Source organism: Delphinus delphis, chromosome 9 (genome assembly GCF_949987515.2).
Source record: "Delphinus delphis chromosome 9, mDelDel1.2, whole genome shotgun sequence".
Taxonomy (NCBI): domain Eukaryota; kingdom Metazoa; phylum Chordata; class Mammalia; order Artiodactyla; family Delphinidae; genus Delphinus; species Delphinus delphis.
In genome coordinates, this window is record NC_082691.1 from 61,942,091 (window position 1) to 61,966,502 (window position 24,412).

The window sequence follows — 24,412 nt, forward strand, 5'->3', positions numbered from 1 at the left end:
TTCTTTTTTAGTTCAAATCTAATATACATACAGAAGAGTACACAACTCAAAGAAGGGCTCAACTCATGTATGTTCTGCTTAATGAATTATTGCAAAATCACACACCCATGAACACAGCACCCAGATCAAGGAAGAAAATATTTCCAGCTCCCTGGAAGCATCCTCCTGCCCGGTAGATACCTCCATTCTCTTCTCCAAAGTTGTGATTAAGCGGATTTGAAAATCACAGCTTAGTTTTGACAATTCCTGAACTTGAATTCAAGGGACTTGCCTTTTTTTTTTTTTTTTTTTTTTTTAAAGACAACAAGGCCCATCCCCCATTTATTCACGTTCAAATTCCTGGGAAAGACACTAGTTCCCCAGGCATCCAGCCAAACTTGTACAAAACGAAACACATTTTACCAGCTTAGAGGATGTGGCCTTAGACAGGATTCAAGTGAAGGTGGCTTTTCATGCTGGGCATTTCAGAATTTGTCCGATAATATGATTTGTCTCATTACTTTACAAAGTAACAATCAAGGTGCTTGGTTTCAAGCTGAAAGACGCTAACCATAAGCATAGCGTAACTGCAGCCGGAAGCCCAGCGACACAACATTTGCACAGCAAGGTCTGACCTTGTGCTGTTCTCCTCCCCAGTGCCTGCTCTGGGGTCCAGTCCAGCAAAGCGCGGCCCACACAGTGAGCGTCCGATGGTCAGGGACGCTCCTGGCTGGCTGGTTGGCTGGGACTGGCTAAGTGAGGGACCTCTGGATGCCTGCCCGCTAAGGGCGCAGGGACCCTCTCCAAGCACATATGCACCTCCACTCCTACCTTCCCTCCTTGCACTGGAGAGGGGCGCACGGGGAGGACTTAATAGGCGCCTGGAGGGCGTGCGGGCCTCAACAAGGCAGCTGTGGCCTTGCCCTCATGGCACCTGCGACTGAACACGAGAGCCAGATGAACAGGAGGTCCCAGGGGGACGTGCAGGGAGCTCAGGGCCCACCCGGACGTGAAGAGGGTCAGGCAGGCTTGCTGGAGGAGTGACATTTTAATCTTACTGAGATCCGGAGGGTGAGCAGGGCTCCTGACTGGCTTCGCACACACCCTCGCACAGGCTTGTTCCTCCCTCGATTTCTCCTTTCCCAGCAAATCCCTCGGCCTCCTTCCCCGGCTCCTCACGCGCAGAGGCCATGGCCTCAGGGCCGCCTTCCCCGACCTCCCCAGACGCTGCCTGCAAGGCCTCCACCATTGGATGCCCTCTTTATCCAAGTCATTACCTGTCCATTGTCTGTGCGCCAGAACACAAGCCCCCTGAGAACGGGGGCCTTCCTAAGCTGCCTGGGCCGTAGCCAGTCCCTGGCATCCAGCCCCAGGCCTAGTGCACAGAAGAGGCCTTCGGAACTTTTGTTGAATGAACGGGACAAACATATGAGTTATCCAGACTGACTGGGAGGGGAGGGGATAGTATTCCAGTAAGGAGAACAACATGTGCAGAGGCCTGAGGGCAGGGAGTGGCCAGGGCAGAGTGTAGGGGGCAGGGCGAGACCCGGGCCAGGCTGCCAGAGGGCCCTTGGGGCCCAGCGGCTTGCTCAGGTCAAGCCTTGGCCTTGGCCCTCGTGGGAGGTGTTTGATAATTCATTTCAGCCCCCACGTCCGTTCAGAGCTGCTTTTGAACTTGGACTTTGGACTTCTTGGGGGAAGTTGTAGATCATTTCCCAACAGTCAGGGAGGGGTGTATAAGTTGGTTCCCGGAAGGGCCGTTTCTGCCCAGGGCACAAGGCAGCCTCCCACTAAGGGGATGTGACAGCCTCTGGATCCCCAGGCATGTCCTCGGGAGAGAGTTCTGCTCGCCACACCTGAGAGGGGAGCTAGGGCTTGGAAGGCAGAAAGCCATTCAGGCTGGGGGCGCAAGACGGGCTCTGGGCAGAAAGAAAACTGTACCAGCTGTGGGAAGAAGAGTTGTGGCCAGCCTAGATTGAAGGCCCTCGGAGGCCGGGCTGGTGGGGCAGGAGGGGAGGAGGCTGGAAGGGGCTGCTGGCTGCTGGGAGCTGTGTGTGGGGTGTGCCTGGTGGGAAGGAGCCCCGCTCTGGGGGAAGGCGGCCTGGGTGGGCCAGAGGAGGCCTGTGCCGAGCAGCTGGGAGAGCTCGGCCTGCTGGCCAGGCAGGGTCCCGCCCACAGGAAGCGCGGAAGGGTTCATGCCGCAGAAGAGTGACCTCACCTTTGTTTGGAGTCCCACAGCCGTGGGTGCTCCTCGTAAGTCCCTCCCCTGTGGCACCTCCACGCCTGCGGCCCCAGGCCCTGCACCCAGAGCTGCTGTCCATGCAGACCGAGCATAGTGGTCTGGCTTCCTGCTGGTGCTGCTGGCCGACCAGGCCCAATAGTGGGCATTCTTCCCACCCATCCGAGAGGGAGGGGCGGAGAGCTTGGCCCAGTGACCCGGCTGCTCTCGCTGAAAGTGCCTCAGGGGACTCAGGGAGACCGGGCTCCGAGGGACCAGCTGGGGGAGGTCCCAGTGGTGATGGGCTGTGGGCAAGGAGTACCGGCTGCCTCCACACCCCCCATCCTATGTCTCCTCCTCTGGCTTCCGCTGCTCTGGACCTAGCTGTGCTGAGGCATGAGCCTGCCTCGGGGCTGGAGGCCGACTGGGGGCGAGAGGAGAGAGTCCTCCTGGGTTCAGGCTAGGACTTGGGTCAAGCAAAGGTCAGGGGAGTGAGCGGCCGGGGCCTGGGGCTGGCAGCCGAGGGGGGAGGTGAGAGCGGAGTCTGGTCACCGTTTGCAGAGGTGAGGCCCTACAGGTTGGAGGCCACAGAAGGTCGTCCTTGCCAAGTGGGTGTCAGTGCAGCCTATAGGTGCCCGTGCTGAGGCTGCGGGGAGTGCCCAGCTCTGTGGTCCTTAGCTTGTCCCAGGATGGCGGTTGCTGAAGAGAGCACTGGACCAGCCAGAGACCTGGATTACAGTTGTGGGCCAGCAAGGCCTCACTTTCTCCATTTGTGAATCTCTGTCCTGCCCAAGTCTGACTCAGTAAGGAAATGCAAACCAAATCCTTTGTAAATCAAGGGCTGTGCAAGTGGGTGGGACCTTGAGATCGCCTGCTGTGGTACATATGGGGAAACTGAGTCCCAGAGAGGGAAAGATGCTTGTCCAGGTTCACATCTGACCTCCGGGGCAGAGCCAAGCACGTCTGTCACACCACACTGTTTCCTAGAAGAGACCCTGAGCCCCAGGCGAGCCAGAGAGGCCAGGAGGGGCTGGTGCCGGGAGGCTGAGTGTCATGGGCTTGAAACACCCGAGGGCTGGACACCCAGATGGACTCTCAGTGACCAAGGTGCAGCTCTTTAGGCTCTGTAGTTTACGAAGGGCTTCTAGGCAGAACCTCCCCATTTTTCCTAATTTGGGAAAAAAAAAATATCAGAAGAGTACAGAAGAGTAATATGGCAACCCCCTGGGGACCTGCTGCCTCGTGTGAGTAAAGGATGACATTCGACATCCCTACGGGAACCTCTCGCAGCCCGGCTCCTCTGGTTTCCTTGATGCATTTGTACGATCTTAATATTGATTGTTTGGGTCATTGGTGTCGCTACACAGGCTGGTGTGCTGAGCTGGGTTGGAGCCTGCAGTACTCCCTTTTGACTCTGAAATTCTAAGATTTCAGAAATGATCTGGTTTAAAAAAAAAAAAAGGAAGAAAAAAGCAGGAAAGCTCCTCTGTTCTCTTTAGGAGCACTGCGTTGGCCCTCATGCCACACAGAGGCGGCACCTGCAGCTGCTGAATGCTGGGCGCTTTGGGAGCTCCGGGACCAGGGCCGGTGGGCCTTCCTGCACTGGGTCTGCAGGCCTGGGCGGGCGTGGCCCCCTGCTTGCCATCTCCCCGCACGAGGCTGAGTATCATGAGCTTGAAACACCCGGGGGCAGGACACCCAGATGGACTCCCAGTGACCAAGGTGCAGCTCTTTGGGCTCTGTAGTTTACGAAGCCGCACGAGGATGTGACTGCGGCCTCCAGGGAAATCATGCTGAAATAATGGCTTCTTGGCAGAGGTGGTGTTTTTTCTGCAGGGCTGTCTGGCTTCATTAAGACTCATCCCATCAGGCCGGCAGCCGGCCTCTCCTCAACTGGGGACGGCAGAGCCAGGCGGCAGGGCTCGGTGTTTTTCCACTTGAGGAGGGCTCGTGGGAAGCGATGGTGAGCCCCGTTCCCCTGCGGGCTCAGGGAGCGCCACAGGCAAGGGAGCTGCCCTCTCGCCTCTACTTCCCTTTTCAACTGGGGAAGTCGAGGCCCAGAGAAGGAGGGGTACTTGCCCAAGGCCCCTCTGGACCCATTAGCGGAGCCAGGCTTGGAACCCAGGTCTGGGGGTCCCCAGGCCAGCTCTGGCAGCGTCTGACCCTGAAAGGGGGCAGAAAGGTCTGCAGTCACTCACCAGCTTCTGATTCTTCTATAGGCTCAGACTAGCGGGCACGTCAGGGTGGACTGGTGAGCCTGTTTTGAGCTAATGATGGTAGAAACATCTTTTTAATCTGAAAGACTTGGGTAATTAAGCCAAGCATAGGATGTATTACTTCCTGACGCCCATCGCCCACCCTTAGACAAATCCTGCACTTCTTCTGTGAGGTATTAGACTCTTTTACAGAAACTTCTCTTGGTGCGAGAGCCCGGCCAGGTGCTAGATTCGCGGTAGGGGTTGGATAGGCGCGTGCGTGACTGATGAAGGAAGTGCAGGACCACCCTGGTCACCAAGGTGAAGGCAGACCCTGAGTTCCCTGGCGATTCACTGCAGCGCCTCCCTCCTCCCTCTTGTCATCCGCACGCACCCCAGCCCTGAATACCCTGTGGCCGGTTACCCGGCAGAAGGGCCGGGCTGGAATGATGCTTGCGGGCATCTGGCCCAGGGTCTGCATTCTGGACATTCATCTCCTTGGAATCGCAACCCACGGTACTGGACTCCGTCATCCCCAGGGCTTGTTTCCTGCCCCACCCCCATCCAGGTGACCGCCAGTCGTGTCAGTCCCACCTCCTGGGCACCCACGCCCATCCCCTTCCCGCCCCTGCCCAGGACTGGGGTGCCCTGCTCCTCAGCTGAGCTGTACGGCCAGGGCCCGACCAGCACTGCTGCTTCATCTTGCCCTCCCTCCTGTCCTCACTGGACATACTCATCACAGGCTCCTCCTACAGCACAGGTGTGACTAGGGCACTCCCCAGCTAGATCCCTCGACATGGGCAGGAGCGGGACAAAGTTATGCCTGGATTGTATCCTCTGTCTAGAACGTCCGTGCTGGAACACCTCCAGACGGAGCTACCAGGTCACCTTGCAAACATTCACTATGGTCCACACTAACTTACTGAAGCAGGTAACGCTTGCCTGAAAGCTGCTCAGTGCAGCCACAAATAAGATTTTAAAAACCAACATATATTAAGTACTTATCGCATGCCAGGCACTGTTAGAAGCACTTCACACGTATTACTTCATTAATCATTAAAACCACCCTGTGAAGGAGGTACTATTATTGTCCCCTTTTAAAAGGGGGAACTGAGGCCCAGAGACTAAATGATTCACCCAAGGTCACACAGTTAGTAAAAACTGGACAAAGTGAAACAGCAGTGAGGGAAGAAGGTGAGCGTGGCGAGGTGGAACCAGGCATCTGGAGCTCCTGGTGTTGGGGGCCAGCATCCCTTTGCCTCTGAGCCCATCTTTCCTGCACCTGCAACGCTATCAAGAGATCTGGCTCCTGGGCCCGGCCTATCTTCCAGGTCTCACAGGCTCTAATTTACAGACCCTCTGAACTTCCGTGTTTCTACACAAAAGTTCTCATTCTTTTCATTGGCTTCCATTTAGTCTCTCCATCCTTCCCCGTGTCTTCTCCAGCATGCTCTTCCCTGCGTCAGCTCCAGACACAGCTTTCCAGAAAACAGTAGCACTGGGAGAAGTGTGGTGGTCGGGCCTGGGTTCCACTCCTGGCTCAAGGCCTTGGGGAAGCCCCTTGCCCTCGCTGGCCTTCGCCTCCGCACCCGGATCCTTTCTCCTTTGTCCGATGAGCCCTGCTTTCCAGGCCCTCCTTGGTCCTTGGCAGCCTCTCCCGAATCCCAGAGCAGTTTCCTCACCTTTGTTTTCATAGTTGACAGTGGCGCAGGGCCAGTGCTTCCCGAATCTCAGGTGCCCGGTTTGCTGGTGGTGTGGTAGCTGTTTCCAGAGGAGCAGGCAGGCTTCCTGAGGCTGCAGACGTACCAGGCAGGCTGCGTCTCACTGAGTGAGAAGCATTGCCTGGTGTCAGCGGCTTGTTGTCACTTTCACATCAGATACAGGGAGTTCACCATCCTGTGAACTCTCTGGCCACAGCCAAAGTGGGCACTTGACGTTTCCATAAAAACAACAGCAATGGGTACCCTTTATTGAGCATTCTCCACATGCCAGGCACTGGGCCACGGACCTTACACAGATCATCTCATTTAAAGCTCCCAACACGATGAAGGAGGTACTACTGCCCCAGCCAGTCTAGGGATGGGGAAACTGAGGGACCCTATGTCACGTTGCCTACCACTTTAAAGTCACTGGACCACAACGGCCTAGGTGCAGACGGCTGGCTCTGTGGCCCACGGACTGGGCCGTGACCACATGCTGCCCACCATGGTGACCTGTGTCCTGGTCTCCGGGTTCTCCTCTCCTATCCTGGAGAGGAAGGACAAACACCAGTTTTCACCTGCTCCCCACCCGACAGCTCAGCCTAGAGCTTAGGGTACTTGGTGACTGCAAACATGGAAGCTCCCTCTACGTTGCTGGGAGCGCTGGCGTCAAGCCCCTTTTGTTTGTTAGCTAGTGAGACACTCAGACACTCAGCCTGCCTTCGTAGGAATTTAAGAAAACTTCCCAGAATCCAGGGGTGGGCGAGAAGCACGGCTCTGTGGAGCCCTGGAGACGGAAAGAGCGTCTGTACGTGGCTATTGCTTCTTCTGTCTTTCTCACGGACTTCATGCACTAACGGCCTCTTCGTTGCCGTTTTTATGGTAAGAGGTCTCTCTGCCTTTTTCTTTTTTTTGCGATACGCGGGCCTCTCACTGCTGTGGCCTCTCCCGTTGCGGAGCACAAGCTCCAGACGCGCAGGCTCAGCGGCCACGGCTCACGGGCCCAGCCACTCCGCGGCATGTGGGATCTTCCCAGACCGGGGCTCGAACCCGCGTCCCCTGCATCGGCAGGCGGACTCTCAACCACTGCGCCACCAGGGAAGCCCCTCTCTGCCATTTTTGACACCACTGACTGCCTGTCCTTCTCCAGCCCTTTTGCTCCCAAGACTGTAACGGCCCGTCTCCGAGCTCTGCCCTTCCTGCCTGCCTCCCCTGCCTCTCCCACGCGCTGGAGTTCCACGAGGCTCCAGCCTTGGCCGCCGCCTCTGCCCTCCTCATCCTCTCTCTGGGAGATCTTAGCCACGTGGGGTGCCGAGGACCCCTCACACGCTGCTGGTTCGTAAGCCTCTACTCAGCCCGAGCCGCTCTCCTGGGCTTTAGAGCGATAGCTTCACCCGGGCATCCCATGTGCACCTCCAGCTGCGTCACCCCCCCCGCCGTCCCCGCCCCGTCGTCCCACGTGCACCTCCAGCTGCGTCCCCCCCCCCCCGCCGTCCCCGCCCCGTCGTCCCACGTGCACCTCCAGCTCTCCCCGCCACCCCCCGTCCCCCTCCCGTGTTCCCCATTTCAGTTGGTGGCACCAGCATGCACTCACCGGAAGCCCAGCGTCATCCCGAATCCTCCCTCCCCCACGCCCCCACGCCCCCACGTCCCCACGCCCCCACGCCCTATGTCCAAGTAACCGGCAAGTCAGGCTACTTTCCCCTCAGCACTCGTGGTCTGGTCTCCTGTCAGCTGGGGGAGCGCGGGGCACCTGCTTGCGTGAGCCGCTGTCTCCAGGGGCTTGGGCGTCGGGGCTGGCCAAGGCTGGGCGGGGCAGGGCGGTGCCCCTGCCTGGGATGGCAGCAGTTCCGGGCTCAGTCCCCTGGGCTTTGTCAGAACCCGCAGCCTTTTCTTCCACCGCTCCAGGCCCTGCCGAGTCTCCAGAGGCCCCTTCGCTCCCGTGGGTGATTTCCTCATCCTGTTCCTCCTCCAGCCCTGCCAGGGCCCCTCTCTCACAGCTCTTCCCTTGGTCTTCATCTGCAGAGGCCCTCCTCCCAGGCTCTGCCCGAGCCCCTGGGCCGCAGGGCTCCGCTGGGCAGCAGAGGAGAGGACAGGCCATCTTCCACAGGGCTGCGCTGTCTCTGATGTCTGTCCCCATAGGCATAAACACACTTCCCTTTTCGTCCTCAGGCAGCTGCAGCCTTCAAACGCTCGTAGGACCCGCTGCCTGGCCCTGGCCATCGCGGACATTGTGTGGCGGGCTGGAGGCCACAAGAGAGCCGTGGTCACACTGTAAGTGCTTCCCTGGGCTGTGTTGCTACCACTCCACCTCGGGCGGGCACAGCTACAGGCCAGCTGGCTGTGCGCTTTCCTGTCCTTGGGGAAATCATCGTCTCACACAGGCCGTCTGGGCCTGAGGACCGTGTCTGTGTCCTCCCAGACCCCTGCCCTGTGCTCCAGGCCAGCAGGAGCCTGGAGAGTTGGCCTGATGTGCTGGGCAGCCCCACACCAGGGGAGGGCCACCCCTCCACATGCCTCCGGTCGAGAGGGGTCAGATCTGGGGATCCCTCTCTGCAGGGGGTGCTGGCGGATGTAACCTGCCTGAGAAAACCCATGCCCCCCTCCCTGCCCCCTCACTGGCAGCTTGCTCCCCTCTACATTTCTCTGATCCGGAGGCCTCGGAAAACAGCCTCTAGGTCAACCCAGTCATTTGTACTGCTCCCCCAAGTCCCCAAAGCACACTCCTGTTTGCTCTGTCACTTGGATCCCCGTTCCAGTGAGGAGACTCGGGGAGGTGAGAGATGAGCGGTGGAGCCAGCGCAGTCTTCCCTGCTACCTCCGTCCTACTGGTGGAGGATACCATCCTCATAATCTATGTGGATGGCCTGCCGGCTTTCCAGCCTGACCCTTCAGAGTGGAAGCATCACTTCATCCCAGCTGTGTGGCTAAGCTTTAGCAAAGGGGGTGCCCTTTGGATACAAGGGCCACACCCTGGAAGGGGGCACAGTGGTCAGTAGAGCACAGAACTTAAGAGACTCCAAAGGCTGACCCCCAGTGCTGTTGCTTGTTGGCTCTGTGACCTTGAGTAACTGACTCAGCTTCTCTGTGCCTAGCCTGTTTATTCACTTGGAAAATAGGGGTGATAGTAATGATTACTTAATGGGGTGAATGTGAGAATTGAACGAGTCAACATAAATAAAATGGTCTATAATGAATGACAGTATCATCGATCAGTTTAAATCATTTATCCGTATAAATAAGTGATAAGTAATAGTAGGAAGCACTTAGGATAAGGTCTGGATCGTACTAAGTATGGTGTCAGTGTTGGGTATTATCATCATTATCACTATTGTTCTTATCGAGTGCTTGTCCTTGGCACCCATGTTCCAGGTAACTTACAAACCCTGGCCCTTAGGATCTGCATGGCAGCCTTGAGAGCATATGGGGCAAAAATTCAATCTCTCCTTACTTTACAGATTAGGAAACAGAAGCCCGGAGAGGGGCAGTGGCTGGTCCAAGGCTGCACAGCAGGCTAATGTCACAGTGGCCCCAAACCCAAATGCAGCTTCTAGCCCATGCCTTCCTGGGCCGCACATGCAGGTGCTGTGTAAACAGATGTCCTCCAAGAGGACAGAGGCTGGACTTCAAGTCCCTAAAGGCGAAGGGCAAGTGAGCATTCCTTAGTCTGGCAGCATGCTCGTCGGTGGGTGAGAGGCAGACTTCCTGCTACCAGGATTTGGGTTTGGTTATCCCGAGCTCTCCCTCGGCTGTCCTTTTTCCATCCCATATTAGCACCCGCACTGTACCCCCTCCCGTTTAGTGGAGTTCTCCGGACCCGGCCTAGCGGGTGAGTTCAAAGCGGGGAAACGAGGTGCGCTTGGCTCCCTTCTTCCCTCTGGGCCACCTTTTGGTTTGTCCTCATTGAGCAACCCGTGTGGTTTGTGCCCTGGCTCTGGGGCATGTCTTCCCTCCGCGCAGAGACTCATGCATCTCCCTTTCCTTTTTAGGGCTTCGAGAACACAGCAGTTCAGTCCAACCGGGAAATACAAAGCAGATGGCGTCTTAGAAACAGTATGGCTTTCTGGAAAATTATCACGCAACCTTTGGCTTTGTTTGGGGACAGTCTCCTTTCATATAAGTAAATCCTTCCTCAGTTGGGGATGGGCCAGCCTTCCCTGTGGCCCAGGCCAGCAGAACCCTCCACCTGGGATTGGGGTGCGGGCAGAGGTGGGGGCCTTTGGGTTGAGCTCTGGCCAGAACTGGCTTTATGGCTAAAAGGCTGATGGGCGCCCTGTCATGTTGAGCTTGTACAGAACATGACGTCCCTCCAGCGTTCGATGCACCATGCCTTTTGGCTAAACCCCAGCCTTCCCCGTGTCCCCCTTTATGTCATAGCATCCTCTCTGGGATTGCCATGAGAGGGTAGTGGGGGTGCAAGGGAGAGGAAGTTAGCAGAGAAGAGCTTTGATGGACGGAGCACCAGCTGGAAGGCCAGACCCAAGTAAGACAAAGGACCGCAGAGAAATGAGAGACGTGTGAAAACGTGGAAACTCTGAGACTCTCCCACAAATTAACCTCCTCTTCACTGAGGATTTTTGTTTTACTTAGCTTGTTCCCTTTGACCTTTTGGGCATGTGTGGCCCTGGGATCTTAATTAAGCATCTCACTTTGTTGGATGTTATCTGTGAAAGTGTTCTTTTCTGACCTGCATGAGAAAGCACAGGAGACGCATAGCCACTGCTTTGCACTGAACTCAGGGCACTGCCTGCTGGGCTTAGAACAGGCCTGGTGACGGCGACCTGAGTGGGTCACCCACCCTGTACTCCCCTGTCCCCCCACCCTCCCTGCCCCCAAGGTGCTCCTCAGATATCTGTGACTAGCCTGCAGGGTGCAGCCCCGCCCGTCAGGGCCATCCATGCATGATGCTGGCTCTGTGGCTTTAGTTCCATGATGTCTCCAATCCTGGGGCCTCTAAAGGCAGGCCCAGTGTTGCTGCAGGGCGGGAGCCCCAGAGACCCCAGCTGGGCCCTGCAGCCTTTGAATCACACACAGGTGTAGGAGTGCCTCTCCATCCCCGCTCCCGAGGTCGCCGCTCTCTGAGTGCAGGGACATTCCCCAGTGGGGTCTTGCAGCTGCTGAAGTTAGGGCCACAGAAACGAATCCAGCACGGGGGACTGTCCCCCGGGCTTGGGCAGCTCACCCTGTGTGTTTGTGTTTCCCAGCTCACACTCCACAGTTTGACCTGCTACGAGGAGCTGGTGACTTTTCTTCAACAGAGCGTCCATCAGGTATGAACAATGGTTAGTTTGTGGGATGTGCATTGCTAAGCTTCTGTTTTCTTTGTGGGAGACATGCTGGTGAACTGGGGCTGTTCTCCGTTCATCCCCACCCTGGGGTAGTGGGGCGATGTTGGCTGGAGAAGAGTGGGCTCGGGGGCAGAGGGTCTGACCTCTGCCACGATTTCCTGGAGGGCTGGCCATGGCTACAGGTAAAGGGAGCCGCTGCAGCGGGGGCTGCGGAAGCAGGGATGGAGCGGGGTCAGGCTGAAGGGTGTCAGCTATCGGACTGTGGTTATGAGCTTTCTTTCTGTCCGAGGGCAATCAGCTACCTCTGCAGGTAAAGAACACTTCGTCAGTGAGTGGGACTCAGCACCGTCTGGGGAGGTGACCAGGACGTGGGTTCATGGGCTGGGCTGGAGGTCTGAGCACCGCTCATGGAGATCCTGATAGTAGAGGACCTTGCTTGGTGTCCCGGGAGGCAGGGCTGGGCCCGGAGGGGCCCCTGGAGCATCCTGTCTACTGGAGGAGAGCCGTGCACCTGCTCCAGGCTGTGAGATGGGGTGGAACCCAGCCAGGGCCTGGGAGCAGCCCATCAGAGGGCTGAGGGAATTCAGAGTTGGGCTGTAGCCTCGGGGCTTTGTGGAGGAGGTCATTGAATGCTCCTGGGGTGGGTGAAGAGCATTGACTCTGGAGCCATCAGCGTCAGCGGGTGTTTGCATCTAGGTTACACCTCTTAGTAGCTCTGTGACCTTGGGCAACTTACTGGACCCCCTGTGCCTCAGTTTCCTCCTGTGTACCATGTGGCTGATGACAGCGGTGCCTGCCTCAGAGCGCTGTGCAAAGCGCTTGCCTGGAGCCACCGTGTCCTGCTCTGTGTTCTCGGGGGTCGTTAGCTTTCGTTGTGGGTGTTTCATCACCATGGTGATGATCACGTAAGGTGACCTTGATATGGGTTAGTTGTAGACAGGTAGAGATGGGAGGGAAGCATGGCAGAGAGAAGCAGCCTTTCTGCGCCAGCCTGTCCCGCAGGTGCGTGGGAGGGGCTCTGGTGTAGGAGGGGTCCTGGCCTTGGCGCTGGGAGTCCTGGGCTGGCTGTCACTTGTTCCCTGGCTTTCTCTGGTTCTTCATGAGCATAACCCAGTGGGCAGTCCATAGATGCAGCGTGCTCACCACCGGCTCAGGGCCATGGGGTGCCTGGAGCAGAGGCCCCGGGACCTCCTTTGCCTTATTCCTTGGTCACAAGTGGCCTCAGGATAGTCACTGGGCTTCGGTGGCCTCATCTGGAAAGTGGAAGATGGAGCAGTTAGTTAGCGGGTAACTTCCAGCTCTTTACTGCCCAACTGTGATTCTTAAAGAAGAACCTTAAACGCATGGCAAAGAATGTCTTCCAAATTAAGGACCAGGCAATTTAAATAAGCAGAAAGGACACCTTTTATTAAACATACCAGAGCAGTGTGAGAATGCAGCAATGCCTCCGAGAGACGAGCAAATCCTGGCAGCATCAGTGTGCATTCAGGGAGGCCAGGACCAGGGGCACCTGTGTTCACACTATCAGGTGACGCAGAGCTGGAGGAGGGAAGCCCTGTGGGGCAAAGGAGGGGCCCTGGGGTGATTGCTCACGTGACCCCAGGATCTGAGGCCCCATCATTGCCCCTGAGGCCCTGGGGTGGCCCTTCAGCACCAAAATCATCTGCATCCTTGTCTATAGATGGGGTCTCCCTCCTCCCTTGGCCTGTACCCCCAGGGTTTCGATGAAGCCCGAGCAAGACAGTGAGTGTGAAAGAGGTTCTGAGAGTGGGACCCTTGCCAGGGGCGGGAGCCACCTACTTCCTGCCACACCTCTGGGCTCAGAGCAATTCCTCCCTCGCCCTGGCCTTGATCCCTGGGTACGAGCGGTCACCATTTGGCCCTCGCTCTGGAAGGTGTTGTTTTCTCCCTGCAGTTGAAATTCTGTTTGTGCTGGAAGCCGTTGAGCTGCCTCAGCACTACCCTCACCAAATTCGTTTTTCACGGTCTGGGCCGAGGAGGGCTTCCTCGTGCCAGGCCTGGAAATGAACACTGAACCACGTCTGCCCAAAATAAACAGCCTCCTTGCTGTGTTTTCATTACCGCTCACCCTCCTGGTGAGATGTCTGGCTGCCGCGCCCTGCGAACTGGGGGATGCTCCCGCCCCTGCCTCCCACTGGGGTTCCTGGTGGACTCAGGTCTCTCCTGGGCCAGAGCAGCTCGGTGGAACGACCCCTTCTTCCCAAGCGGTACCAGACATTTTTCCAGACCCTGCTGGTGGGTTCTGGCCCGGTTGCCTGCCTGGGCTCTCCTCCGCCCTGTGGCCTTCCATGGCTTGGCAGCTGGAATTTGAGGAGATCATTTTATAATAATAAATGTTTTAAAAACAAAATGGGATATTGGTGCCATTCAGTCGTGTTCCATCCGGCAAGGGCCAGAGGCCGCAGGCGGGGATCATGTCCCTGCCCTCCGCAGTCTCACCTAACCTGTCCACACGCAGGGGCATATCCACGGCTCAGGATGAGGTCCCCTTGGATGTGTCCCAAGGACTGTGGAAAATGCTGGCCTGCGTATAATAATAGTTCTCCACGTTTACACAGACTCCTGGCTTACAGCGGGAGCCTGTGTTCCTTACTTCATTGCAGTCCCGCGAGTAGGAAGGCACGGCAGTGGGGGAGACAGACCCAGGAAGCGCCGTGGCCTCCCCAGGACAATGTGCAAGTCCAGGGCAGAAGTAGGTAGGCATTTCAGAAGGGGAAACTGCGACTGAGAGAGCTTTGTCACTCCTTGAGGCAACAGACAAGACTGTAGTAGAGCTGTGACAAGGGCACTGGTGGCCCGAGTCCTCCCAGGCCTCTGTCCCCCTGCGCAGGGACATCAGCATTCCCCTTTGCAGTTGTCAGAGCACTTCCACCGACCTGGCCTCATAGGACGTGCAGCGTAACCTAAGGAAACATGCAAGGGAGGTATTTGTTATCCTCATTTTGCAAATGGGAAACTGAGGACAACAGAAGTGAAGTGACTGGCCTGAGATCACAGAATTAAGGTGACATTGATTTAAGATTATTGTTGATTCATCCATTCCATTTCTGCTTCCAAAAAAAGATTTAAAGGTAATTATTAAAAAAAATGATGTCCTCGGGGTTTTTTCTGTGCTCCAGCCATGGTAAACCTTTGCTCTCTTGCCTCTGGGCCTTTGCATGTACTTCTCCTCCCACCTGGAACAACGTTCCCTTTTCTGATTCCTCCTTGTCCCTTGGGCTTCTGTCTAGACATCACTTCCTCCGGAAAGCCTTCCTTGACGCTCCCTCCTTCCCTAAGCCCTAAGTCTGCATTGAAGGCCCTTCCTGTGTGTTTCCAGGGAACCTTGTTTTTCCCATCGGTGCAGAGCCCCTTCCCCACTTTTTTCAAGTTGCTTATTATTCTCTCTTTCCTGAGTTACTTCTCGTGAGGGCAGATCCGTGTCCACCTTGTTCGCAGGTATAGCTTTAGCAGGGAGCATCCTCTTGGCACAAAAAGGTCAGGCAGTAATTGTTTTTTCTTGAATGACTGACGAATTGAATTATTGGGTGAAAATAAAGACTATATACATATATAATACTTAGAAAATATAAATCTATATTTTAAATTGAAGTATATATAGTTCATTTACAATATTATATTAGTTGCAGGTGTACAACGTAGTGATTCAATATTTTTATAGATTATACTCCATTTAAAGTTATTATAAAATAATGACTGTATTTCCCTGTGCTGTATAATATGTCCGTGTTGCTTATTTATTTTATACATAATAGTTTGTGCCTCTTAATCCCTACCCCTATCCTGCCCCTTCCCCTTTCCCTCTCCCCACTGGTAACCACTGATTTGTTCTCTATATCTGTGAGTCTGTTTCTCTTTTGTTGTATTAATTCATTTGTTTTATTTTTTAGATTCCACATATAAGTGATAACATACAGTATTTGTCTTCCCTTGATAAAGTCTATATTTTGAGGAAAAGAAAAGATAATTTTATCAGAAGTTTGAGCTAAAATAGTTTGAGTAGTTTGAACATCATATTTGGCTCTGAGCTTCCTGGCAGCCAAGGCAAAATGGCAGTATGATAAGTTATATGATTCTCATTGTTCCAGGAAAGTAAGCTTTCTTTTTTAGTTTTAAATTCAAAAAGAAACTGATCACCCCATAAGGAACACTGACTATTGTAACAGGCAGCATCTTCATTACCAATTCCAAAAGTGGAATTGTTGTCCCATAGTGGGATGAGTAAGGCCTTCACACTCATTTGCAGTCGGGAGACGGTGTTCCTTCAGGAAGCAGAAATGACATAGTCCATCCCATTAATCCGTGGCCTGCTGGGCTCACTGGACACGTGGGCAGTGAGGACCCAGCATCATACTAACAGCTAACACAGGTGTCAGGCCCTGTTTGAAGTGCTTTACAAGGATGATCTCACTTAATCTTCACAACAACCTCATGAGGATGGGTCCTATTTTTATTGTCTTTGTTTTACAGATGAGGAGATGGGACAGAGAAGTTAAGAAATGTCCCCGTGGTCACATAGCTAGGAGTGGCAAAGCCTGGATGTAAACCCAGGCAGCCAGGCCCCCAGGTTCTGGGCTTCAAACCAGGGTCAAGACTAGGGGAAGATGGGAAGACGAGTGAGGCGCTCCCCAAATTCAAAGGGGTCCCCCAAACCTCAGTAATCAGCATAAATAATATTTTAGTGCAGTAGTTTAAAACTATTAAAATTAATCTCAAACAATCCACAATGAACAAAAAAATTTGAAATGATGGGATCTGCTCTTGCACTTGCCATGCTCACCTCACTGGCACCGCCCCACCCAATTCTCCTCCAACCTGCTCTCTGCTACTCTCTGCCCAGTGCAGTTCTTAGGATCCCTGAGGAGTTAGGGATTTGGAATCAGATGGAGTCCCCTGGATACCCATTGGGCTGCTTGCAAGTTGTGTGACCTTGGGCCAGTCACTCAATTTCTGAGCCCCAGTTTCCTCACATGGCAGAGGGCAGTAATAACAGTATTTGTAGCACAGGCCCGGGATAGTTTTAAATGTGGTAATGAGAAGAAGACGCTTGTGCGGTAGTGGAGGCTGCCCCAGGCCACTGCTGTCCGTGAGCTTCTGGGGCTCGGAGGTCGTAGGGCGTTCCTCGGCGGGCACTGCATCTGCCCCTTTGTCACTCAGGCTGGTGTGCCCCTCACCCCTTAGGGAGTCTGGTTAGTGAGACCTGCATGGGATCGGCCATGGGGCTGCCTGGCGACCTCTGGGACCTGGCTGGAAGCAGCTGGCTCGGGGTCAGGCTGCTCCCTGGGTCGTGGTCCCCAAGGAAGTGACAGGAGGGAGGTGCACACACTTGCTGGGTTCTCATTCCTCTCTCCTCTTCCCAGTTTGAAGCAGGCCCCTATGGATGTGTCCTGCTCACCCTGTCGGCCATCCTGTCCAGGTCCACAGAGCTGTGAGTATCTTCCTCGTTCATTTCCAGGAGCCGGGCTTGTCTGTGTGGTTCACCGCTGCCTCCCCGGAGCCCAGGGCAGAGCTGGGCACGCGGTGGGTGCGTCGTGAGCATGGATGAATGAAGCAGTGGGCTAGGGGCAGCTGGCTGGACAGGAGAGAGAGAACAGTTACATTCTTTGTACACGTGTGTTCAGTGCTACCTTCTTCTCCGTCTCCCCACGTGTGCTGGGGAGTGCATGGGATCTGGATCCAAAAGACCCCCCAAAGAGCTTACAGCCTCCCTGGTGTCCCAGCGGCACTGCAATGGGCGCGTACTTGAGCACACACGTGGACTCCCCCGAGACGTGTGCGGGGACATAAGAACTGGGAGATGACTGAGGGCCCCGTGAACTTGCTGTAGGCCAAGGCAGTCCCGAAGGCTTCGAGGGCCGTGTGTGGGGCCAACCCTGAGGGGCTGAGTGTGCCGCGGGGCTTTGGAGGCCGGCGGAGCAGGGAGTCTGGGTCCCGGCTCGGACTCCATGCATCCTTATCAAACGCGGCCTCCCGGCTGCCCGAGAGCTGGAGTTCCGCCATCACCCTCATTCCCCAGGAGCTTTCTCGGCCTCTTTTCTGTACTTGTCACCTGGGCATTATGTCACTAGGGAGGGTAGCAGATTAACAGCACATTAACAGGTTTGTAAAGTACAATCGATTGCCCCATCCACTTCCCAGCAGAGCGCGGACCCCAGAGGGCATGGAGACCTGGGGGAATGAATTTGCACTTTGCAGGGGTGCCTGGTGTTGGGGAAGATTTGGGAACAGCTCTGAGCAGGCGGGCCCTGGGAACTGGGGAGGCAGAAAGAGTAGCCATGGGGAGCCCAGGCTGGGGCCGAAGGAGACGCTCGCCCCCCACTCCCGGTCCTGGGCGGGCCCTGTCCGAGTTCCCCGTGGCCTCTGGTGCGGCTGGGAGGAGGAGGGCAGGGGCTCTGCAGCCTCGTGCTGCTAGCCTGCCTGCTGCTCGCTGCTCCTGACCTTATTAACTGCATGTGTGTGCACTTTCTAATGGCATTTTCCTTCTAATCCTGCCATAATGATATGATTCATTCCTGGCCGGGCTCACGTGCACGGCGACCGTAAGCCGCCCTGCCTTCTCCCCAGGCCTGGGTTTGCTAATCCCTGGGCTGACGGGCGTGTGGGTGAGCCCCTTGAGCTCCCTGAGGGGAAGCTGAGCTCTCAGGAGGGCCAGGCCCTTTTGCAGTCCTCTTGGCCTCAGTTTCCCCATCTGTATGGGGGCTCCTTGGCTCTGAGGGTCAAGGTCTCTGTGCTCAGTGTCTCTGCTCTAGGTGCCACGGGGCTCGTCAGCCTGGGGGCCGGGCACCCTGTTCACATGCACACTCCTTAGGGAGCTGCTCTGGCAGCCCTGCCCATCTGAGGGGCCTCCGGGGCCCCACGTCCAGGCTGTGCTTCACGTTGTCCAGAGCTGGAGCACTGGGGCTGTTTCTGCCGCCTCCCCGCCCTGTCCAACCAAGCCACGCAGGGGTCAGTCCCTGCCTAGGTCGTGGCACCTGTGGGGCATCTGTGTCGGGGAGGCTACCTCGCTGGACCTGCACAGCTTCGTGCCCATGGGCCTGGGCACAGCACAGTGCTGCCGTGCCCCTCCCCCTCCACCAGTCACAGACACACACGCACACAGAGACACACAGATACACACAGATGGACACGGGCACAAAGAGACATATATAGACACAGAAACAGACATACACAGATATACACAGAGACACATGGATACACACACAGACACACACAACACTGTGGGTGTCCCCTCCTTCCCCTTGTCCCCAGAGAGAGTATATAAAGACAGTCTCTCCTGCTTAGGGCCCCCGAGGACCTTCCCTGGGTCCTGGAGGCCAGTGGTTCCGAAGCCTCCCAGGGCAGCTATGGGCAGCCTGGCCCCTGCCTCCCAGGAGGACCTGCACAGAGACCTTCTTTAGCGTTGGCCCCGGCAGTGCTTTGGTGGGAGTTGTCTTCCTCCTGTGGCCTCCCTTTCCCTTCTTCTAAGAAGACAGCATAGAGAACATTCTCATCGGCAGCAAGAAGGAAAGCAACCAGCATCTGGTAAGCTTCCTGTGTGCCAGAGCCCTTGCTGTAGCATTTTACCCGAGACGCATATCATCCCCGCGGCAACCCCGTTAGGGGTCACTAGTGCGATCCCCATCACCATCTCTGTCTTTCAGGTGAGGAAGCGAGGCTCTGAGAGGCGAGTGACTTGCCCCAAAGTCACACAGCTCAACCCAGGCAGCCTGGTCCCAGACGGGGTTCTCTGGGCTTGCTGTTTAAGGACCTGAACTTGGGAGTAAAACAGACTTGGTTTCAGGCCTGACTCCAAACTCCTTTGAGCTTGAGTTTCTTACTCTGTAAAATGAGGATGATAATTCCTGCCTCACAAGATTAAATGAAGAAATACATGTCGTGTGCTTGGCAGGGCTCTGGGCGGGTGGCAGGCCTCGGATGCTGGCCGCTGCTGGTCCCACCCTCTCCCAGCTGTTCTCAGGAGCCTCTTGTGCCCCGTGCTGTCCTGTCTTGCCCTCAGTCTTGGCTTGGTGCCTCCTGGTGGAGACATGGCCACAGGGATGTCCTGCAATGGGTGATGGGTCCTCCCTGGTGCCAGGAGACCGCTCTTAGGGGGAAGCCCCAGTTCCGCAAACAGCTTAAAAACCACAGGACCAGGCGATCCCAAGGGCCTTCCTGCTCTGGGGTCCAGTTTTAGCTTTGCTGAACCCTTTGATACCATTTCAGGGTGATCCTGTGCTACTTTGGGCAGTTGAACACATGACCTGGTAGCCCAAAAAAGAGAGCAAGTCTCTCAAATCATATGCTGTCCGGCCAGGAAAAGTGGAGCTGGGGGAGGAGGGGCTGGGAAACGCAGCCGAACACGGTGTGAGTATGTGTGCGTTTGTGGCAGGCGTGTGTGGACGGGAGATGGGTGAGTCTGAGGGGCTGGGTGCGAGATGATGTGGGGTTTGGTGGTTGTGTCTGAGACTGTGCGAAGGGTGACTTGATTGTGTGTGTGCATGAGCGTGAGTCTGACTGAGCGCATGGCCGTCCCTCCCTCCTAGCAAGGCTCTGAGACTCATGCCTGAGGCCCAGGGGCAGCTGTCACAACAGAGTCCTTGCCTCCTGTCCACGGGCTGTCCCCCAGCCCTGGGTGGAGCCAGGGTGAGGGCGCCATGGGCAGACACAAATGCAGCAGGGTGCAGCCTGGCCACTTCACCCTCAGAGGCTGAAAGAACAGTGGCGAAGCTGGCCTTCGAGTTTTGCTCGCCCCAGGCTGGGTGCAAAGGCTTGAGAAGGTTTCCTTATTTTCTGCTTGGTTGCAAGCCATCTATTTTCCTTCCTAAGATCTCGAATTGCTTACGGTAAATCTCATACAGGCTTTCATGTCCTCCTAGTTCCCCTGCTTTCCAAACCGCATGGCCCAGAACTTTCCCCAGCGCATTCGCACAAGCCCCAAGGATGCCCAAGTATCTGGGGTCAAGGCCAGCTCCGAGCCAGCCCTGCACAGCGCAGTGCAGGGGTGGGCCAGCCCCTCGGCACAGGGGAGGGCTCGGGCGCTGCCCCCCACCGCCACCCCGGGTGACTTAGGCCTGGGCGGTGAGAGGAGACAGCTCGTGAAGAAAACCTTTTCGTTCAGTAGACCTTTGGCATTCATTACAGTGGCGACTCTGGATGCCCAGGGGCAATCTTGAAAGTCCAAAATAGGCGGTACTTTGTCATTTGCCGAAGTGATTTTCGAGCAGCACGAGCCAGGTACTGGGGGCTTGGAGAAGCCTCCGCACCACGTGGCTCTGTGTTCTTTGTAACCTTCTCCAGCAGGGGAAAAACAACAACACAGTGAAACAGCCTTGAACTGAAAGCCAGCCGTGAGTGTCGGTCAGGCGAAGGCAAGTGACGGAAGCACAGTTCTTAGCCGGCGTAAGCAGAAAACAATGCAATTAATTGATTCCTATCAAAAGCCCGGGGCTTTGGGAGTGGCTGGGTCCGGGAACGCAGACAGTCTTTGGGACTTGGTGTCCCCCATTCTGTCTCTTCTCTCTTCTTTCCTCTGTCTCTGTCGTGTTCTCGGGGGGGCCTCCCGCACGGCGGGCTCCAGGGACCCTTTTCTCGGGCTGCCGCTGTTCCTGATGCCTCATGGTGGCCAGGCCCAGGCCGCAGCCATTGTGGGGCAGGTGAGACTCAGGGACTCCCCCGGAAGGTGGTCAAAACCCCCAGGGACCTACCACACTGGCTGGGGAAGGGCCGGGCTGCGTAGTCAGGAACTGGAGGTATGAGACGTATCAGGGAGCTGAGAGCAGGCCTGAACTCGGGGGTGAGTCAGATCTGGGCCTGACGGAGGCCCTGCAGGCCACTCTCAGAAGCGGAGAGAAGCAGTGACGAAGCTCCCAGCGCACCTCAGGGAGGCCGGGCGGGCCGGTGGATGGCAGCGTAAGGGTGCGAGCAGGGGGCTGTTCAGGTTGAGAAGCCCAGGCTTTTGGTGGCCCTAGCTGTGCTGTGCTGGGGGCAGGAGAAGACAGGAGACTTGTCAGCGCTTGTCAGCGTTCTCCTCCACCCTCCTGTCGCACCCCCTAAACTCTCCCAGCCCAGGATAGGAGGTGCACACGGAACTACCCAGGCCGGGTACCCTGGCTCGATACGGACAACAGCTGCTTTGTAGCCCTGAATGGAGCCTGGCCTTTCTCCCCTGGGTCTTCCAGGTGGGATGCGGGAGACCGGGCAGGATGGTAAATGGCCCTCCCTCCCGACATGCCAGGCTCTTTGGACTATAGCCGGAAGACAGGAGGAGAGGAACTTTCTCAGTGAACTCCAAGTCGCCTGTAACCTGGACTCGGATTCTGGTGGAGGCCGTGCTAGTGAGCGCTTTCAGCAGACGTGTCTGAGGAGGCCGTGGTGGTGGGTGGGAGGCAGACCCAAAGGGCTTGCTGGTACCTTTGTCATCGGAAGCAGCAGATGCTCCACCCAGACCCCACTTCCTTCGACTGACCTTCCTTCCTCACCCAGGTTCCTTTTCTGGGGGCCCCCAGCTCCTGTGCAGTGAGCGGAGCTCCAACCTATAGCTCTCCAGCTGGCTCCGCCAACCCGAGGAAGGCAGTTGCTGGAGGCCCAGCCTCATCTGGAGGCGGAGGAGAGAGGGAGGGGCCCTGGGCCCCTGCAGGTGCACAGCAAACGGGCCCCAAATGGTGTGAGCCTGCCCATACCCAGGCCTGTGGAACGGCCTCCAGAAGCTGGGTCCCAGGCTGTGTTTGAAGGCAGGCAGAAGCAAGTGTCCTGCCCGAGCAGCTGAGGCTGGCCTGGAACAGCCCACCCCAGGCTTTGGGGGCTGCCAGCAACCCAAGGGACAGGCCCATAGGCCCGGGACCATCATCCCGTTCTGCAGCCGTGGGGACCAAGGTTCTGAGAATTAAGGGCAGGTTGGCGCACAGCTGACACCATCAGCCGAGTCTCCTGTGCCTGCATCTCCCGTCCCGGGCTAGGGGAGGAACGACGGGCGCTGGTCAGCTGTGTCTGCCCACTTAGAGGGAGAATGGGAAACAGGACCCCAGGGAGTCCCAGACCAAACTGATGCTTGTCCAGCTCATTTCAGCCGGCATAGTCTGGTCCCAGGCTGCGGAGGTGGCAAGTCACGGCCCGTGAGTGCCAGTGGGGTGTGGCTGAGGGCAGCGGGTCTGCGCATAGACAGAGCTGGAGGGCTGGATGCAGAGAAGGGCGACCAAGCCCAGGCCACGCCGGGGTTAGTGGCAGAGCCGGGCGGGTCTCCTGATGCTCGGTGCATCTAGTGCCCCTGTCCACTCACCCCAGAGCTGTATGTACCTCCTTGTTCCACGAAGGGCTTGCTCAGGTGCCCAGGTAGAGAGGACAGGCCTCAGGAGGTGGGAGAGGCCGTTAACCTTTTTTTTTTTTTTTTTAACATCTTTATTGGAGTATAATTGCTTTACAATGGTGTGTTAGTTTCTGCTCTATAACAGGTGAATCAGCTATACGTATACATATATCCCCATATCTCCTCCCTCTCGCGCATCCCTCCCACCCAAGCCACTAACCTTTTGAAAGAATCTTTTGTTCCAGGCCAGCCTCAGCCGTTTGGGTGGGAATCTTGCTTCTGCCTGCCTCCAAACAAGGCCTGGGACCCAGCTTCCGGAAGCTGTTCCACAGGGCTGGGTTTGGGCGGGCTCACATCATTTAGGGCCCATTTGCTGTGCACCTGCAGGGTTAGGGCCCAGTTCTGGGCACCATGGGGCCAGACGGACACAACATAACCCAGGCCCTCCAAGTCCTTGCTACCTGGAGGGGCAAGGCTGGCACCCGAAAAGCAGGGGATGGGCGCTCTTAGGAAGGGGATGTCTGCAGGGAGATGGGGCACATCTCTCTGGGGCAAGGGAGGTGTCCCTTTGTGGAGGAGGTGACAACAGGGCTCTGAGCGTCATGTGGGAAGGGTTGCGGCAGGCAGCAAGAACGTAGATCAGGCGAAGGCTAGCAGAGGGGTTTTTGCAGGGAAGGGCTCCTCGAGGCGCGGTTGGAAGGAAGGTGCCGGCACGTGGAAGAGGACTGGGGGAGGTGAGGTGGAAGGCAGTGGGGGAAGGGCTTGGGCATCTCTGCTTCCTCTTCCTTCCTCCAGGCAGGTCCCTCTCTCTCCATCCACTCTCCTTGCCCTGCTTCCTGGGTCCCCTTCCTCTTTAGGGCCCGTGCCTGCAGAATGGAAATAATACCCGTGCCCTCTAATCTGTGGAGCTGTCTGCAGTTTGCAAGGCCTTTTTATGGCCTCAGCCCTTATTGCAACGACTCTTTGAGGTGGTTATTGTTGCCTCTATCAGGGGATGACACACCCAAGGCTCAGAGGTAGAAAGAAATTTGCCAAAGGTCACACAGCGCAGGTGGCAGAGGGGGCCTGACACCCAGGTATTCTGACTCATTGTCCGTTCCCTGTCGACGTTTCTGAGAAAACAGTCGATATCTGGCCACATCCAAATCCTTTTCAGATATTCATGGCCACAGTTCAATCGCTGGGAGCGGAGACTCCATTTATTCTGGGTTTTTGGCCGTGATACGAATAGTGGAGGTTGCAGGAATCATGACCTCTCAGTCATTGTTTTGTTGTTGTTGTTGTTGTTGCTGGTATCGCAGGAAAAAGGAAGTTACATTTACCAAATGTCAAATGCTTTATCTAGTTCATCTCATTCAGTTCTCACAGCAATCTGTAATAGAAGGAGGCGTCTTCATACCCATTTTACAGGTGGGGAAACAGGCTCAGAGAGGGGAGCAACCGGTAAGCGGCAGCAGCTGGATTTGAATCCCAGGCTCTCTGACGTCAGAGCCCACGTTCTCTTAGTTGTTCCACAGCTGTCCTTTCGCTGTTGATATTGTCCTCGAGAGTCAGTAGAAGTCCCACCGAACAATGGGTGATTGTTCCTGGAGGCTGCTGCAGGTGGCAGGGAGTGCAGTGGAAGGTGCAGTCTCTGGGGGAGGGTGTCCTGGGAGGGACAGGCAGGAGCTGACCCAGTGGAATGTGGTGGTGCCCCGGGCCTGGTGCCCTAGAGGTCAGGTGGAGGGGAG

General features: G+C 56.3%; 1 protein-coding gene across 2 annotated transcripts in view; it reads left to right on the plus strand.

Moving 5' to 3' along the window:
- Positions 1-24,412, plus strand: part of MINDY4 (MINDY lysine 48 deubiquitinase 4) — a 111,839-nt gene that overhangs the window by 62,698 nt on the left and 24,729 nt on the right. For both annotated transcript variants that reach the window (XM_060020682.1, XM_060020683.1), the window contains exons 10-13: positions 8,265-8,366; positions 10,082-10,145; positions 11,297-11,362; positions 16,762-16,829. In XM_060020682.1, coding sequence (XP_059876665.1) covers positions 8,265-8,366; positions 10,082-10,145; positions 11,297-11,362; positions 16,762-16,829 — 300 coding nt within the window. The remainder of the gene's footprint in view (positions 1-8,264; positions 8,367-10,081; positions 10,146-11,296; positions 11,363-16,761; positions 16,830-24,412) is intronic.